The 15,867-nt window shown below is 37.1% G+C and overlaps 1 protein-coding gene across 3 annotated transcripts in view; it reads right to left on the reverse strand.

Annotated features, from left to right (window-relative positions):
* Positions 1-15,867, reverse strand: part of SCEL (sciellin) — a 68,955-nt gene that overhangs the window by 29,639 nt on the left and 23,449 nt on the right. For 2 of the 3 annotated variants that reach the window (XM_030951463.1, XM_030951454.1), the window contains exons 3-8: positions 10,862-10,940; positions 7,651-7,768; positions 6,974-7,036; positions 6,598-6,669; positions 2,066-2,134; positions 305-370 (exon numbers count right to left, since the gene is read on the reverse strand). In XM_030951463.1, the coding sequence (XP_030807323.1) occupies positions 305-370; positions 2,066-2,134; positions 6,598-6,669; positions 6,974-7,036; positions 7,651-7,768; positions 10,862-10,904 (431 nt within the window). In that variant the 5' untranslated portion in view covers positions 10,905-10,940. The remainder of the gene's footprint in view (positions 1-304; positions 371-2,065; positions 2,135-6,597; positions 6,670-6,973; positions 7,037-7,650; positions 7,769-10,861; positions 10,941-15,867) is intronic. The other variant, XM_030951471.1, reaches the window with a different exon arrangement.

Raw genomic sequence — 15,867 nt, forward strand, 5'->3', positions numbered from 1 at the left:
CAGTGAGCTACAATGCTTTAAAACTGGACTCTGAAAATGAGTACACCAGCTGAGTTAGGGGCTGCAGCCAAGAGTTAGCACCCATGGTGCCATAGCTCACCAAACAGGCTCTACAGAGATAAAACTTGTAAATCCCATGGAAAAATACAGAGGATGTAAAAGTTGCATTCTTGAAGCTTGCTGAGGAGTTTGAGTGTGCTGAAGGAGGAAGTAGGTAATTTTTTAATGTAATTGTGATACATTACTGAGGTTTAACACAGTGCTATAGACACGCTGGCAACCAAGCAGTGGTGATAATGAATACCTCTTTTTCTTGACTGGAGAAATGACTGTAGTGGTTGTGGATGCTGCATTAGGAGTCCAAGACTGTCTGTTAAGGAAATATATTTAGTGAGTTAATCTTCAGAAAAAGCATAATTTTAAATTATTAAAAGAAAAAAATATCGCATTTCTGCTATCAGAATGATACAAATGGGTATGGTAAATGCTATAACTATGTTTATATACTTCAAAGGACACAAGATGTGGGAGACCTTAAGGGGTTCTGATGTTTACACAACTGCATTTTTACTTGATATCCAAAGTAATTTCTGACTTCTTAAAATTTTGACTTCTGTACCTACAGTTTAGTCTCCAAGCACTATAATAATAATATCTTTCATTTTCTTACTTTAAACTTTTTTTCTTGTTTAATTAGAATGCTTTTTGTTAGGATATATTTGTAAAACTAAACTATAAAAAATCCAAGTCAGTGATTTCTTATAATATTTATCAAAAATGTTATTGTCTTATCCTCTGCAATTCTTAATGATAGCAATTGGCAATTCATAATAACAGTAATTGAAGAAGAGTGCTTTATAAATCATTTTGCTCTCTGGCAGGAAAAAAATACATACAATTTAAGTCTCTCTTAAGTCCCACTTCAGAATTAATTGTTGGTCTGTAAAAAACCCTCTCCAAAAAACATCCTATAAAATTCAATTTGTGTGATGATTCATGTGTCATCATCAGCATGATTTACAACATAATGGTGCGAAATTATAATTTGAAAGAGTGACCTCCGTTGACCTTTAAATGCCAGAGATACTGATTTTCTCTTCAGAGTAATATCTCAATTCTCCACAAGATGACTTTTAATTGCTGTGCTCTCTAGCAACTATGTTCTGTGTAATTTATTACTGACACGACTCTACTGACATTGATGAAGACACAAAGTGATGCATTTACAAGTATGGTGGCTGAGCTCTTCTGACTTCCTTAAATAATGAAAATTTCAATCAGGTACTAGGTGGAAGTTTTTTAGAAAATAATTTTTCAGTGTTGTGGAATTATATGACATATATAGAGTGATCGCCTCTGAATCATAGCAACTTTTTAAATAATGTATCAACAATGTTGTAGTAACTTCTTTTAAATTAAAACTGTTTTAATTAAAAGACTGGCCTTCTGATCAAAGAAAATGCTTCCACTGGAAAAATCAGCTAAGTTGTCAAAAATCTATATTTTATGTTTTGGTACTCAAGTTTTCCACTGGCAGTGTACAACGACATTTTCCACTGAAAGCATTAAATAGATTTTTTTTCTTTATCTTCCTCAGAATTATGTATTGTATTTGGTAGATTTTATGCAGGGAGTTCTAGAGCTCTAAAACACACCCACATTTTTCATAATACTCTTACTCTTTTTTTGTATTAAAATCCTGTAATTATTAAATAATCATTATGCTGAGTAAATGTGTAATCTGAGGTGGCATCCCTTTTAAACTGTGTGGAGAAATAGGATTCTTTAAGGAAAATTCTTCTGGTTTTAATGATTTTTTTTTCTCCTTATCAACTATAAAAAGAGATAATTTAGATATAGATGCCTACATTCCAGAGGTCAGGTGGTCAAATGAAGCCTAAACCAGGCCATATGCCGTACAAATAATTTCTCAGTATAATCTTGGTGTGTATATGAATTCTAAAGTTATGGTAATATATAACACTTAGATGATAATGCATGATAAATGATACATGAGAAATTATAATGCATAATACTTAGATGATAATGTTTCTGAGATTCATACCTGTTGTTTTGCTTATGGTTCAGAGTTGGGGACTTATTTATTTTAACAGTATCACTTCCAGCTGGAATTCTGTCAGAAACACAGGAATTATTTAAAATACACACTCTATTTTTATAAAACCATTTTCAATTAAATTAAAAGATGGAGTATCATTTTGCCCTGTGTACTGATATCCGAGAATCACAAATATCCCAGTATCAATAAAGATAGAGAACAGAAGCTGAAATTATATAAATTTAGTGCATTATTATCTGAAGACTCTGAATAGCTCACTGTAAAAGTTTTCCAAGATAATGTTCAAACAATAATACTGTATTAAACGTCACTGTTGCTAAAAATTTGTTACAACTCCTTTGAATTAGGTCAAAATACCAGAAAGAAAGCAATGTTAAGTCAAGCAGTACACACAGAACTATTGCCTTTTTCTTTGCCTCACCATTCCTAGAGAGATGCAACAGTCTTGTTTTATTTACAGATTTAATAGGTCAATGTGATACGAAAATAATCTAGTGCAAAATCCCTGGCAAAGCATGGTATTGACCTACAGGAGTAATTTCTATCAAAGAAGTTGGATTCTTTGTGCTTGAACTGATTTCACTAAGCCATGAAATTTACATGAAGAAACAACCACATGATTTTTCAAGCCCTTTATGTATTCTACAGTTGCTGCCTAAAGCCCTTCAAAATTTTTACAGAAAAAAACATGTAGCTATCATAGCTGAAGCAGATTAGTTTCTTATTTTATTCCAGTTTACTTCCTATATATGGAATTTTTTTTAGTAAGGACTGGGGGACTCAGAAAAGCTTAAAGTGATGTATATTGAAATAGAGGACAAATACTAAGTTGAAAGGGTGATTTAAATATTTGATTAAATCAGCTGAAACATATCTTGAGCTACAAATTACATATAATTTTTTTAAAATTATTTATTCTCATCTATCAACTGAAGCCATAGATGCAAAATAATTAATCCTAGAACTATAATCTGATGTAATATATAAAATATTTTGTGTCCTGCCTTCGAGCAGCACAGGATAACTGTTGTATTTAATGAAAAGCCTTCCACGGAGTTCTGGGACACAGTCTGCACCAGCGTGTGCTCTGTGTCTTTTGCAAATCTTAAATGCAGTTTTGCAAAGAACCCTCTCCTGTCAGGGCAGCGCGTGATGTGACAGCAGCTACAGTTGCAGGGAAGGTCACTAGAGGTCTCGCTAACCCTGCTGGCGCTGCTGCGGATGCAAACTCGAGCGTTCCCTCTCATTCGCCAGCGAACCAGCGTTTCTTTCGCGTTTCATCGCGTATTTTCAAAATTCCAGCACAATGTTTTATATAGTTTTCTATTTTCTCATTTTAAAACCAGCACTTTTTTCTACTTAAAAAAAAAAAGTAAAAGAAATGTAAGCATGATGTTCGCTTCTCCTTGTATTAATTTTGAGCTTCTGATAAGGAATCAAAGAATATCCTGTTCTCACCCACAACGCTGTTTCAACAGACATCCCTGGATCAATGGTCCATTTACACATGTAATTTTTATCTGAACCAAGTTAAATTTCTGGCCTCCACAGTATCCTGTGGTGGTGACTCCTACAATTAATATGTCCATTAAAGGCAAAACAAATGTTCCCTCTCCTCTCTCCTGTCCTCTCCTGTCCTCTCCTGTCCTCTCCTGTCCTCTCCTGTCCTGTCCTCTCCTGTCCTCTCCTGTCCTCTCCTCTCCTGTCCTGTCCTCTCCTGTCCTCTCCTGTCCTGTCCTCTCCTGTCCTCTCCTGTCCTCTCCTCTGTCCTGTCCTCTCCTGTCCTGTCCTGTCCTGTCCTGTCCTCTCCTGTCCTGTCCTCTCCTGTCCTGTCCTGTCCTGTCCTGTCCTCTCCTGTCCTGTCCTCTCCTGTCCTGTCCTGTCCTGTCCTGTCCTGTCCTCTCCTCTCCTGTCCTGTCCTCTCCTGTCCTGTCCTGTCCTGTCCTGTCCTGTCCTCTCCTCTCCTCTCCTCTCCTCTCCTCTCCTCTCCTCTCCTGTCCTCCTGTCCTCTCCTCCTGCCTCTCCTGTCCTCTCCTGTCCTCTCCTCTCCTCTCCTCTCCTCTCCTCTCCTCTCCTTTCTTTCACTCTTTCTTTCTTTCTTTCACTTTCTCTCTTTCTTTCTCTTTCTTTCTCAGTTTCATTTTTTTTCTTAATCCATTACCCAAACATTTATAGAGCATCTCCCCATTCTTACAGTACAACAAACAGAAAATATTATTTCATTACTCAGTTTCCCTATATTATTCTTTTCCAAGCTGAGGACTTTTTTTCTTTTCAGACATTTTTCATATAAGAGCTATTCAATCCTTTCTCACCTTCCTCTTTAATTTTTTTTTCTGGTTCTATTGTAGTTTCTTCACTGAAATGAAGCATGCAGCATTCAAGATGTGGAAAGCAGGTTCATACCACGCACTGCAATGGTTTCTGCTTTGCTCTCTGATCCTAGTAATTTCTATAATTCCAAAGTATTAGATCATTAATAAAGCAAACAATGAAAGTATGTAATTTGTTTCTGTCTCATCTATCCAGATCTAATTGCTGTAGATGCAGTTAGGATTTAGTGTTGCTGGAAGCTATTCCAGATTTAGGATTATTTAGTACATGGAAAAATAGCATTGTAATTTTCATCCCTACCTGACTTATAAGGTTTGTCTCATCTTTTGTCAAATACTGTTAGTTCCTAATAATACTTCTGTTTCCTCTGAGAAGGATGTTCTCCAGTTGGTACAATTCTTATTTACACCTAAAGTCCTCTTTTGATATACTTTGTCATCAAATGCATTTTAAGAACCCTTTATGTTAGATATTTGTGTTTGTGAAAAGACAAAGGTAGTCAGCTTACAACCTGAAATAATTCAGATACTTTAATATCTCAGCATAAACCAAAAAGATATAGAGTACAAAAGAACAGTGCTCCTCAGTGACCCTGTAGAAACTGGATTTGTCCTATGACTTCTAAATTAGCAATCAGGGTTTGAGGCATGAAAATCAAGCTTTAAAAATTGTTTTGAAGTGAGTGGCCACCTAGATAGGTGTGACATAGGTGATATATGCTACTTGAATTTCCAAAAAACTTCATAGAAGTCTGTTTTAAGTGTTCTTAAGTAAACTGACCTCCCATGGGTAACAGAGAAAAAAACTGCTTAAAATGTAAGAAACAAAGGTTTGAAATAAATGGCAAGTTTCCAGAGTGGAAGGAGAGATCTGTACAAAACCTGTGTTCTTCCATACATTCATGAATTATCTGGAAAAAAGGAGAGTGGGATGATGTTGCTTGCCAGTGTCATTACTTCCTGGTAGTCAAAACAAATGGCAACTTGCAAAGCTTTTCAGAAGTCATCTGCTAACATGTCAGATTTCTAAAATGAGAGATGACATTCACTTTTCTTGGATGCAAAGTAATGCCTGCCAAGAGAAACAATTGATCTCTGAACCAGCAATTATCACTCAGAAAAGAAATCTTGGAATTATATAGATAATGTTGGGAAAATGAAAACGCAATTCTTAGCAGCACTCAAAAGAGCAAACTAAATGTTATGAAGTACAACAGAAGGAATTGCAAATGAAATAGAAATCATTGTTATTACTCCTTTGTGTACATACAAGGTGTGCACAAGTCTTAAATACCTACATGGAGATTTGGATTCACACATCAAAAAAACTAATATGGAAATAGAAAATATACAAAGAAGAGCAACAGGTAAATTGAAGTTATAGAATGGCTTCCTCATGATGAATGAAACAATACAGTGAACCAGGATTCACTGGGGTGTAGAAGAATAGGCAAGATGATGATACTGAACAGGTCTCTAACCTATTCTTTTTCAAACTGCTGTGGAGAAAGTAAATTTTATGTAACAATTTTGCATTGTTTCTTACAAGAGAATTAAGGATCATGAAATAAAATAACACCGTGCTAAACCCCAACTAAATAAAGTGCAGTTTTCCCACAGTGTGCATTTAAGTGCTGGTTCTCATAGCCTCAGCATGTTCTGGATACCAGATGTTAATGTGGTTGGATTTTGAAGATGCAACACAGAAGGAATCTGCAAACACAAGCATGGTCATGTCTTCACCTAGCAGAGGTCAAGGCTGAACAGAACACTCAAGTTAAGCCCCTGTATGACAAGCATGACTGATGATAGTATTTGCAAAGAACTATGGGTTTAGCCATCTTGTGCTTAGCTATTGGAGACAGGACTTGGGTTTGGAGTTTGAAAAGGAGGAAACTGGGGAGGAGTGGTTATCAGTTGTGGAAAGATACTTGCATTTATGAGAACAAGAATACACAGAAACAGGTACCCAAAAAAAGAAGATATCAAAAGAACCTTTTCTCAAATCACATTTTCATTTGTCTCATTGAAAATTCATGCAAATATCATTCAAAGTCTTTTGCTTGGATGCTAATAAATAAGGAAACTTTAAAAAAGCGCTGACTTCATTCATGGTTTCCTTTTTAAGACCTCTCACATGCATGACAATCACAACATACCATATATCCAGAAAAAAAGCCCTACCTGTCCAAGGTGGTATCAGATCTGTATCGTCCAAGAACAGCTTTCTGATCTTCCTTTTCATTTGTGCTACTGCTGTAATAAAAAATTTAGAAATGCCACTTTGGTCACTGATTTTATCAAACAACTTTCATTAGTGAAAGAGTATCTATGTCTCAGATTAAAGTATCATACAGGGTTTTAGACCCTCCAGGTGTCAACAGATCAAACCCTGGCTCCACTGCAGTGATCATTTATTGACATTGGAGTCAGATTTACAGTGGAAATATGTATAGACTAAAACTGAACAAAGTTCTTTGCTTTGTTCATGATATAGTAAAAGGATACTCAGTTTTGTTTGGTAATTTAATTAGAAAGGTGTTCAGATACTCCACCATACCTGTGTAGGCTATCTTGGGATTTGTATTGGTTAAGCACCACCCTTCCGTAGTTTTCATCAGCACTTCATGCAAAAGAAAAACAGTAAGTATTAAAAATAGGTAACTTTTTCTTGGCAAAACATATTCTGTCTTCCATCAGATTTCACAGCTGTCCACTACCACTGTAATTGCACCAGCTGCAGAACTCTGCAGTAGAAAACTCCAGACATTTTGGAATAAGAATTATCTTTTCCTACAAGCTGTTCATGGACCAGATAATGGTAACATGATCTCAAGGCATTGTTTCTGCTGTAATTCAAGTCCTAGTTTACACTAGAAGAAATTTAAACTGATTCTGACTTAGGCTCCTTAAAAGAACTTGCAAAGATTTATAATCCTCTTGCTTATAAAAAATCATAGTCTTGCAACCTAGACATGTGGATTGTGGGATTTTACTTGTAGGGCAGAACTTTATTAAATACTTATCACTCAGAAGTCCCAATGAAAAACAGTCAGTGAATATTCAGCAAACTAAAACTTCCAAAAGGCAATCAATACCTCATCAAGATAAATAAATAAGAATTATTTGATTGAATTCCCCTAATTCTGGTTGATATCATCCATGTAGACGCTCTATGCAAAGGTACATGGCATACTGAACTAAATATGGAAGAAATGCATTTCATATTTTTCTTACCTTTCCTCCTCAGGCCTCTTCTTTATCCAGCTGTTATCTTGCAGAAGGGTCCGTCGTTTATTAATATCATGAGTAGCCTGTTGTCTGCTTTTAATTGCAACAGGAGGGCTCTTCTTATCTGCAAATGCAGAGAAACATGTCTTGAAAATGAACATGTAGAAAAATTTTGTCAACCTAAAGTACTATTACATAGGTTGAAATAGGCAGAAATTTAATACCAATTGAATTTTCAGTTATCACACCTGTTTAATCCAGATTGCTTCTTGAAAAGTTTGTAGCTTCACCTTGAAGGGCCTGCAGAAGCCCAGCTTAGCAAACTAAATTCAGTTTCATCCTTAATATGAAACTGCTTTGCCTGTTTCTAATGTAAACACATTTCACAGATCTGATAAAGGAATTATGAAATTTGCATACCACAGTAATCCCAGGAAAGTCAAACTAATGAATCCTGTTTCCTGGGGTGTTGTCTGTGGGCTTTGTATTTGCAGATGTGTGACAGGATACAAATTTGGAATGGCAGCTAATCTTGAGGTGACCACGTGGCACTTCTACTACACCCAGCTCAAAATATGTGGATTTTCATGTTTCTCAGAGAGTCAGACTCCCTCTGAAGCTTTTTCCTCAAAGGCTGAATGAACAGAGTTTCTTTACTAGTCAGTTACCTAATCTTAATCTGAACTTTATTCAAAGCAATATTTTTACATCAAATTAAACTAAAATTGGTGTATGGTTTCAAAGGTTATTGGGAGAGACAGACTGACATGCTGAACAAACATGGAAGCCTTATTTACTTTTGAAAACAACCTAAAACATCCTTGTCCAATGAGGCTGATATTTAGTGTATTGGGAAAGTAACAGTATGATATTCACTTGATTTGGGAGGATATGGATTCTTCCCAGTATTAGAAAGCTGATGTTTATCTCCTTTGGTTTTTTCATAAAATTCTGTCCCTTTTTGCAAGCAAAATATGCAATGACTAATCTTTAGTACTCTCAGTCCACCCAAGTTTCACATCATCAGCCTGTTTGAGGTAAGAGGATATATTTTTGTGATATTTTAACATGGTCTATTAAAATGAAAAGATAGAAGTTAAGACCAAAAAGAAATTCCATCTTTTTAATTGCTATATTTGCCCAAATTTTTGCAGAGAAGAGAGGGTGAAATATTAAATATGCAAAATCTTTGTTAATACAACCAAATAATAATTTTTTAAAATGTGGAAGATACAGAGGATCCTGTGTTTTCCTCTAAAGACCCTCATGAGACCAAATTCCTCACTCTCTGAGCATTCACACAAAAGGATTTTTAAAGTTCAGGAGGCATCACTATCTGGTGTTCAGTAACTAGACTGTAAATATTGTGTGCAGAAAGAACATGCTCCAGAGAAAACACATGCAGACAGTAATATGTCATTTTTCAGAGCTGTGTTTTGGCATTCTGCTCTGATTTATAAGAAAATGTACTCCTTGCATTTAATACAAGAACTTCACCTGTAGTGATAACATGAAAAAATGACAAATAGCTACAGTGAGTGGAAGACCGAATTGTAATAAAACATCAAAACATTTATCTTTAGTGACAACGGCCAAGAGCGAATTTTTAAATACTTTTTTTCCTAAAAGTAGATAAAATAAAGATAAAATTCTGTAAAAAGTATAAAAAGAGATCTGTAAAAAGAGATAAAATTCAGTCTAAAAGTGCATAAATGTCTGTTATTCAAAATGTGCCTGTTTCAATTCCCTATAGATATGTCCATACTGCCTAGTGAAAGAGAAGGAATTAAATGTTTGGACTCATCACTGATGTTGCCTAGTGGCAAATGTTCTCTGGTTCTGTGTTGGACTTGCTCTCTCCAAAACTGAGGTGCTAGAGAAGTGGCAGGTGTTTTAGGAGCCATGGCTGTGATAGCAGAGGTGTGTGCTTCCGTCTCTTGGCCTTGATACCCAGGTTTGGCTTTCTTCTTTTTATGCAGCAATGATCCAGCCAATTGACAAATGACCAGGGACAGGAAAAATTCTGATTGTAAGAATGAGCTGACAATCATGGTAGATTAACAAAAACTAATCTATCCTCACTGCATGAATTCTGCATCAGCCTGTTCACTGCCTATTGAGCTAGTTTCTATCTTAAAAATATTTATTAAAATCTGACTTTAAAGACTTCAAAAAAATGATGGCATCCCAGGCTTGCCTAAATAGCTCCAGTGGGTTGTCAAAAATCACTTGGATTTCTCAGAAGTCATGGCTTTTTAAATGGCTCAGTGCAAAGAATGTTTCATGAAACCTTGTGTAAAGCTGGTATTCCAGGAATAGATATTGTTTTCTTGTCAAGAAACACTTGACAAGTGTTTAGCAGATTAGCAAGCAATCTGCTAATGCCTGAGGCCCTGGGCTAGCAGAACAGTACTCTTTTCTGGCCTAATGAATTTTCTCCCAAGCTTCAGCTAAAAAATTAAACATAGATCTGATATAACAGATTATGTCACACGAGCACAGGCAGATGCAGCTCATCCCTGTCTCTATCTGACAATAAAAATTTATGTCCTCAATGCAGTAGAGCCAAGAAGCTCCCTGCTGTGGCTGCGTGAATTTTGGTGCACTTGAGCCTGGCACATCCCACCTGTACCAGGTCCTCATGCATCTCAAAACCTTTCAGTCTAAAGAAATATTTTTGAGGTTCAGGGAAATGGAAAATTTCATCATGTTTCTAGCTTGCCTCTGCTTATTTCTCTGCATAGAAAGAAAATTCCAGCCCTCCTCGAGTTTTACTCCTCCAGAGGACTAAATGATCCCGTCAGACAATGATTAAACAGCTTTTCTCTCCCCTTGCCCAATTCTACTTTTCTCAATTTCTCCTCATTTTCCCTGTGTGAGTCAAAGAGATGGTGGGGATACCAGTGGATCTTCCCGCTGTCCTTGCAGCCACTTTGCTCCTGTGGGTTTTCCATGACAACCACACTCCCTTGCCCCTCACCACCTGGCTCCACCACACTCCACTGACCAGTGGGATGTTCTGGCCTCAATCCCTGCCAGCCACATGCACAACACCAAGAGTTCGGCATCTAAAGTGGGTCATGGCGGCCCTGATCGCCCTCCTGCCAGTGCCCCATGAGGGAGCTGCGCCGGGGGCACGGAGAGGCCTGGACAGGAGCAAGGCCGCACCTCAGCCTGCAGCCCCCTGGAGCAGGAAATGGAGGAGACTCAGTGTTACCTCCTTGACTAGGAGACTGTTTCCGTATGTTGAAAGCTGACATTTGTCCCGTGGGATTGTTCCGTCTTTCTGCAGGAATCTAAAAGAAAAAGTGACAAAGAAAGGAAGTGAGCATTGTCAGCGACATTAGGAATCAGCCCCAAAGACAGGACAGGTTTGCTGTCCACTTTGGTCATCTCCTTGCACAAGTTTAGTCTGACAGGCTGGAATGGCTGAGGGCTGCCCACAGCCCTGCTCAGAGTGAATCTGGTGGCTTTTCCCTGCCTGGTGACAGCCATGTGCATCCCTGCCCTGCCCCTCTGCTGTCACTCTTGTGCTGAGAATGACGCCGGATCAGGGGGGAGGCAGTATTGTAGAAAAGAGCAAAAGAAGGCTTTATTCAAGAGAACCACGCAGTTTATATAGAGTGATATGATACATTCTATTTGATTGGCTAGTTTTAACAAAAGCACCTTTCTCATACACCATCCTCGAGAAGAACAGAGAGACAAAGTAGAAAAACACCACCTGCAGATTGCTTATACTTAACAAGTTATCGCATCCTTACAACTGCCTGAAAGTTCTCACAAGCTGCTGTGAGAAACGCTTGCCATTTCTCTCTCTCTGTCCCATGGCATCCAACTCTGCCTGTCACCCTGCCCCTTCCCTGTTGGGAGCTCCTGCCCTGGGGACACTTGGTGTGGTGAGAGCCCTCAGGGGTACTGTGGGATGGGTTGAGGTGACAAGCTTCAGGAGAAGATGGTGTCAGACCCTGGCACCGCACCTGGAGCACACTGAGCTCATCCAGCCCTGCTGACGGGTACCTCAGACTCAGTGGCCAGCAGCTGATGCAGAGGCCAGGACAGAAAGCAGTTCTGCAGCTCTGTAACAGTTTTCCAGTCACTGACTTCTTCCCTTACTTCAAATCAGCTTAAAAGCCTCCGAGATTGATGATTTAAAAAAAAAAATAAATTGGGAGTTGAGCCACTCAAAAGATTTCATGTTTTATTTTGAAAGTGGATTGTGAATACCAGGTTTAAAAGAGAAAGCATCAAGCAGAACATAATGACATTTTGATGACAGAAAATTGTCCCTTTAGTTAAAAAAGCCCCAAATGCTAACATTGACTTAGGAGTTTGGGCAAAACTGACCCTCTTTAGCAAATGGATTCCTTTTTGTAAAGCAGCATTTTCCAAGAAAACAGCGTTGTGCTGGAAAGCTCACAACCAACTCCACTGTCTCCACTATATTCTATGCTAAAATTTACAAAAGAACCAGAAAACTGACAGAAGCAGTCCTCAAAAATCAGAAACATTCCTGGTTCTCTGGATGACAGAGCTATCTTTTTTTTATTTTTGCAGATGTAAAGTGTATCTTTTTTTTTATTTTTGCAGATGTAAAGTGTATTGCTCACACACCTAAAACAGAGCCTGTGGCTCTTTCTCTTTACTGTCTTTTAAGTGAAGATTTTGGATTCTGGCAAAAGTGTAAGAATAATGCTTACACTGAAGAATAATGCATCCACAATAAAATATTGTGGATGCCACAAAGGATTGCACTTGAAGCAGATTTTTCTTTTCTATGCTTTTGCTGCCCAACAGGTACTAAAAAAAGATTATAACTAAAAAAAGTCAAAAAACAAAAAAAAACAAAAACAAAAAACAAAAACAACAAAAAAAAACCCACAAAAAGAATCCCAACCAATCCCCCAGGAAAAAAAAATAAAATAGCCTCTCAAAAAATATCACAACATAAACAAACAAGCAAACAAACAAAAAGAAGCATTAAACAACTAGAGATCTTTCTAGAAAGTAAAGATATAAACACAAAACTAATATTGGAGTCTGGAGTCTGAACTCTGCACTCTGCATGTATTTTAATCAGTTGTGAAATTCCAAATATTTCTTAGAGCTTAAAATTCTGGCATTTTGAAAGGCTCCTACCTGCATTCCATTTTTTTAACCTTAGTTGTTGGTATCAAGCAAGCATTGGCACATGGTGTGTAGAAAGCATGTGACTGCTGGATCTGGTTCCCACACAATAAAAATACGCTCAGGGCTATGGTGAGGCTTATTTATTTTGCAATAGGTTATAAAATGCCTTTTAAAAATATTTATGTAAGGTTTTAAGCATACATGAACTGAATTTCCTAGAAACTAGGAAAGGTTAGGTTCAGGTAGGTTATCAAGCAATCAGTTTTTTTAGATAGTTACCACTTGCACTATAAATTTTCCTGAATTGTCCCAAGATGATAGAGAGGTCTCTGATTTACTTTTTCAGCTTAGGTACAGCTGGACATTTGATGTAGTCAGTCCCAGGATAATAGAAAGTTTGATCTTTCAGTATATTTTCAAGCAATGAGAACTGGAACTCCTTCATCTCAAGAGGTAGTAGTTTGCATAGAAGGATTTTGGGTTTATTTTCTATTAAGTACTTTTAAAGCCATTTGCTAAGGGGAATTAATCATAAGACTTTGAAAAAGGAGACTTCTTTTGTGAAAATTAAACCAAATTAAAAGCAACTATAAAGAGGTTTGCAACTCCTCTTGTATCCATGAGAGTCCAGTGTGTTTCTTTCATCCTCCAAAATTTAATTAATACTGGGCTTTTTCTCATCTTATATTAATTTTTAATATTTTTAGGACGAAACAATATTTCTGTTTCACATGTGCACAGTATCCAGAATAAACTGCTGCATAGTGTCCCAGCCCAAAAGCAGAATGCATAAATGAATCTAAGAAACAGGTACACTTCCTTTTACAGTCAGCACTGAAAATGTACCAAGTAGTCTGAAATTTTAAACCCAAGAATTTTAGTCCTACAGAATACTGCCATTTTGTCCTTAAGGCTTTCCTCTTACCTCTGAGCTTTCAAGGTGTATATCAAAGATTAATTCATTAAAATTTAAAATGCAAATTTAAAAAAAATCTTACTTTAATCTGTAGCACAGACAATCAAGAATCATCTTGGTAAGATTTAAATTTTAGGGCTTAGAAATGAAAAGAATCTTGCATAAAGAGGCAGAATAGAGCTCATCAAAGCATTTTTCCTTGGCCTTCACTATTTTGAACTGTGTGCGTTTGTATCTATGTATTTGAAAAGGGGAGTGGACTAGAAATTATGAGGATCCCATTAGTTTAAAAATATCAGCTCATAAAGATCTGGGAACTGTCACATTATTCACATAAGTCAGTGAGCAGCTCATCTTCAGACCATGGGGAGATAAACAAAAAGTTTTTAACTTTGTAAATGAGATTGTGAGAAAGCAGAGTTATAGCTTTCTGTACTATGCTGTAGTAGTAAATTATGTTCAGACATTTTTAATAAGATCTCAACCACCGAAGCAAAACAACTCCACTGGAATGCAAAACAAAAACAAACAGGGATGCAACTCCAGTGTAATTTGAATTTAAAAACAGCGTCAGGAAACTCTAAACGAAAATTAAAACTGCCCTGGCCAGTCCAGTAAGCAGCTCCTAAATGGTTTTAAGACATGCCAGTCCTAGATTCAGACCCTCAAACATTTTGTGGGAAATCCAAACATAATCCCAAAGAAATTCAGAAAAACTTCAGACTTGGCTACAGGGAAAGTAAAATCCATCTAACCTGGCAAAAATTCCTCCAAAAACAGCACAAGTCTCTAGCACTATTTTTATCACAAATACCTATATTTACACTTCTACATCTCCTTTTCATCTCCTGCAATGACTGATCAGCAGAATACCTCGGGCCTGCCTTAAATTCTGAAAGCCAGACCTTCTAGTTTTCAGATCATCTGACCACACCCATTCCTCCAGCACGGAGTCCTTTTGCCTTCCTTCTGCTCTTGGCTGTAGCTGTCTATGTGATTAGGCTTCACACATATGCATTGCTGTATTTAAAAAATACATAATAATAGAAGCATTTCCTGTAAGATTAATGTTTTCCACATCAGACTGAACTAGTTCCAACAAAAAAATCTTTGCTCTTTGGCTTCTAGCTATGACAGTCATTAAGACCTTATTCATAAGAAGACAGTTGATATGTATTTTGCTTCTAATAAAACAAGATTAATTTCCACAGCTTAGAGGCAAGAGGCCTCTGCATTATCTGTATAATAAGGAATTCAGCATAGTAAATGTTGGAGTGTTGAGAGAGGTACACTTTCTTCTCTTAGAAGTCAAAATATTTGTTTTTATACTGAGGTTTTTCATTTAAAGCCTTGCCAAATTCAAATGCCTAAAACGTCACATTTCCCACTATTATTAATGAACTGGGTGATACAAAAAGTGGTAGCCGAACAACTGACTTGAAAAAAGGAATGTTTCAGAATTTGCCTGTCATCCAACTTCTCATGCTGTATTGCTAAACCAGCCTCAGTTGTAGAGAAGTTGCTGAGACTGGCATGTCCACGTGAAACACCAGCTGGAATAAATGGGTTCCATAAATGGCTCTACACAAACACAGCTTGCTGGCTGCTGTTTGCTACATGATCTTCAAGTTCCAGCTTTCTGAAAGCATCTAATATTTGCCATGTGAAAATAAAAATTGGCTTATACTTCATTCTTTCTTTATCCCAAATATGAAGCTTGTCACTAAAATTTGATTTTCTTGAAGAACTATTCTGCTCTGAACAAAGCTGAACAGTCAGTATCCTGTGAGCAACCAGAGCTCAAAATTGTAGAATCATTCCATTAGAACTGAAGACTTACTTCAGCTCTACCTTTTGTTTTCCTTTGTTTTCCCCTGTAACTCTTAATCTTAATTCTATAGTATGTGGCTTATCTTTCATTTATGTGAGTTGAATGTAGAGAATACAAAGGTTTAAAGAAAAGCACATTTGGTCTGAATCACAGTTATGAAAGACACAACAGAGTTACCTTGCTTTCAGTTAACAACTTTCAAGTCAAACTTCATTATTTCCTCCATTATTTCTCTTGAGTATAGTATGAGCAAGCAAGTGAATTATATAATCCTTACTTGATACAGGATAAAGATTTCCAAGCCCTACTAAGACACTGGGGACACACATAATTGCAGCTTTTCTTC

Source organism: Camarhynchus parvulus, chromosome 1 (genome assembly GCF_901933205.1).
Source record: "Camarhynchus parvulus chromosome 1, STF_HiC, whole genome shotgun sequence".
Lineage (NCBI taxonomy): Eukaryota > Metazoa > Chordata > Aves > Passeriformes > Thraupidae > Camarhynchus > Camarhynchus parvulus.